The sequence below is a fragment of the Anopheles ziemanni genome, chromosome 2 (assembly GCF_943734765.1).
Source record: "Anopheles ziemanni chromosome 2, idAnoZiCoDA_A2_x.2, whole genome shotgun sequence".
Taxonomy (NCBI): Eukaryota; Metazoa; Arthropoda; class Insecta; order Diptera; family Culicidae; genus Anopheles; species Anopheles ziemanni.
The window spans coordinates 61,902,620-61,905,409 of record NC_080705.1 but is presented as its reverse complement, the minus strand read 5'-3'; the positions used below and the strand labels follow the sequence as shown (position 1 = coordinate 61,905,409).

At 40.2% G+C, this 2,790-nt stretch overlaps 1 protein-coding gene across 1 annotated transcript; it reads left to right on the top strand.

Moving 5' to 3' along the window:
- Positions 1–387: 387 nt before the first annotated feature.
- On the top strand, positions 388–1,864 carry LOC131294031 (phospholipid scramblase 1-like). Its single transcript, XM_058322078.1, has 3 exons — positions 388–519; positions 587–641; positions 1,392–1,864. Exons 1-3 carry the CDS (start codon positions 388–390, stop codon positions 1,862–1,864), a joined length of 660 nt encoding a protein of 219 aa, XP_058178061.1.
- The last annotated feature ends 926 nt before the right edge of the window (positions 1,865–2,790 follow it).

Genomic DNA, 2,790 nt, shown 5'->3' with positions numbered 1-2,790 from the left:
TAAGAGGGGCCCGTGGGCCCCCGCATACCGCACCCCTAGGTTAATTGGGCAGCCTAAATTAACGGTACACACAACAGTTTAAATACTCGTTGATCGAAATTAACGAATTTATGTACCACCTATTGCATACATTCAGTTTAAACGTCCACAAGAGGTGTAGCCACGATGGAAAACATGGCGGCCGGGGCCTGATTTACTCTTTTACCTGCTTCTTTTCATTTTTCATACCTTGTAGCAGAAAAACAAAACATATTGTGTTCTGGAGATATTACTGTATGAGCCGTACTCTAATAAGCCAAAGAAAACCAACGGCAGAATAGTGTTATCTTACGCATTTACCTTTTGTTCGTATAACTTCAGATCAGAGGATATTGAACATCTTCCAACATGTCGGTTAGCCCGAATGAAATAGTTCACGAAGAAAATCCGTCTCAACCGGTAGGCAATCAGCAAGATTCGTCGGTCGAACAGGAACCGAACAATCCACTATTGCAACCGAATGTGGTACTTCAGCCATCGGTAAGCTGTTTTCTTTAATCAAGTAAAATTCTAAAATAATGAATTCTTTCCTGCATTCGTTCTAAAGCCGATCGGAATGAGTCCGCCGATTACGACACAACCAAGCACGGAGATGCAACCGGGTATGGACAAGCTAGTTTCTAAGTATGATTAACAATATTTCTCACAAGTCAATAGCAATAATTTCCACATGCAGTGCGAGAAATTCGTATAAATGCACTCCAAGTTTTTAATTCTGAACTTACTGTTGAATAAAACAGTTCTTTATTATTATTCACATATTATTTACCACTACAGAACCGTGAGATTTTAGTAGTATTGGTACAGTGAACATTTGTCAATGAATAGGTTACTGTCATTATAGAAACAAATGCTTATAAACGCAACATAATATCATTTCAGTTCATCATGAAATAATTTCAATTCATAATGATGACTTAAATAATCGGTAAAACATAACATGGGTTTTTTATCCTCTCCAAGTTTTGTCGAGAAAATAAAGGGATTGCAAAAATAAATCACGGATTAGATTAGGAACAAAAATATATTTCAAGTTGTGGACTTTATATGTTGTGGTTACTCTTGTTGCAGAAATTAAAAAGTAGCTCCTTAACAAAGTGTTTGACTATACAATAATAATATTCGACCGATAAGATATCAATTTCGCAGAGAAAATGAAGATACAACAGTGATGGCAAATTTGATAAACTTTAGGGACAGAAGCTCGAGTTGAAAAGATCTGATGTGAGGGGAAAAGTCTTTAGGTAGAATATGTTTGTTTTTGTATAAATATGGTGTACTACCGATTTATCATCTTCTATTTGCAGCTGGATTAATGACTGTGCCACAAGTCATACCCCATTGTCCTCCAGGTTTGGAAAACCTGTATGGAGCTGCTGGGTTGGTCGTGCACCTTGAAACACCGCTGACGAGGATCAGTCCCAACGAGCTTATGAACAAGTACAACATAAAGAACACACTCGGAAACTTAGTGTACTATGCGGAGGAACAGGCCAAAGTTACTATTCGACAGCTACATGGTCCCCTCCGGGCATTCGACATCAAGGTTCTGGACAACTTCCACAATGAGGTGCTACACTTCCAGCGCGATTTTAAATGCTGCGCATGTTACTGCTTCCCACGTAGCTTGCAGAAGGTGGATGTATCATTACAGTCCGGTGCTATGATCGGCACCATCCAGCAGAAGCAGACGCTCTGGAATGTCGAGTTTAACATAATGGATCAGTATGGCCAGACGGTGCTGACCGTCCGCAACACAACCCCGTTTGGCCGCTTTTCTTTGACTGCGGATGTAATATATTTCGTAAGTGAAGTTGGCATTTAAGTGGGCTCTAGAGCGACGAACTAAAATCGAGCTATAATTACGCCGCAGGTGTTTGGAATGGATGGCACTGAGATCGGTAAATTGACCAAGAAGTGTGTTGGAGAGAAATACTTCAGCATCACCTTCCCAACGGATCTAGATGTCAGAGTTAAGGCTACCTTACTGGGTTCATTATTTTTGCTAGTAAGTTTTTTTGAAAGGTTGATAAATTGTTCGACTCCCATGACTCATATCCTTTTATTTCCGATTTTTTAGCATTATTTGCATTTTGAGAGGAAATATGGCAAGACGAGACCTCGCCCTTTCTGGTTGTAAACTAAAGCGTAAGTTGTTTCCAACTGATGCTCTTCATTCCATGCAACAAAGAAGTTTCAGCAGTCATTTAGTGCCAGGAGGCAGTAGCAATTTCCAAAAAAGAAAGTGGAGAGCAAGCATACACCGATAAGGAGTTCACAACAACTACTACTGCACTATTCATCACAAAACTCATAACAAAAGTGTCGCGACATAATTACCATGTGAATTGAAAATATGAGAGTATGAAAGTAAAACTACACTGCACCCTAGGATAGCTATCACAGGTTCTTCTTGAGCGTTTTACACCTTTTACCACTGTTTAGCGCGATGGCCAAAGCGTTTAGTGACACCGTCCAAAACATTAATACGATCGCCGGATTAAGATAACGCAAGCGTCGTTTAGCGACTCCAGCCAAAGCATTAAGAAGATGACAGACCCTTCTAAGATAATGGGAGCACCCTTTGCGCGTTGACCGCACCTATTAGACCGTTCGCCGCACCTTTTAGCGGCAGTCATTTTTCCGAGCCTTTTGTGAGCGCTTTTGTTCAAAGAGTCGATTGTAGAGGTGGATGCTTCATTTCGTGGTTTGAATTTTCCGTTACGTATCAATATTTTCGAATATTTTTTG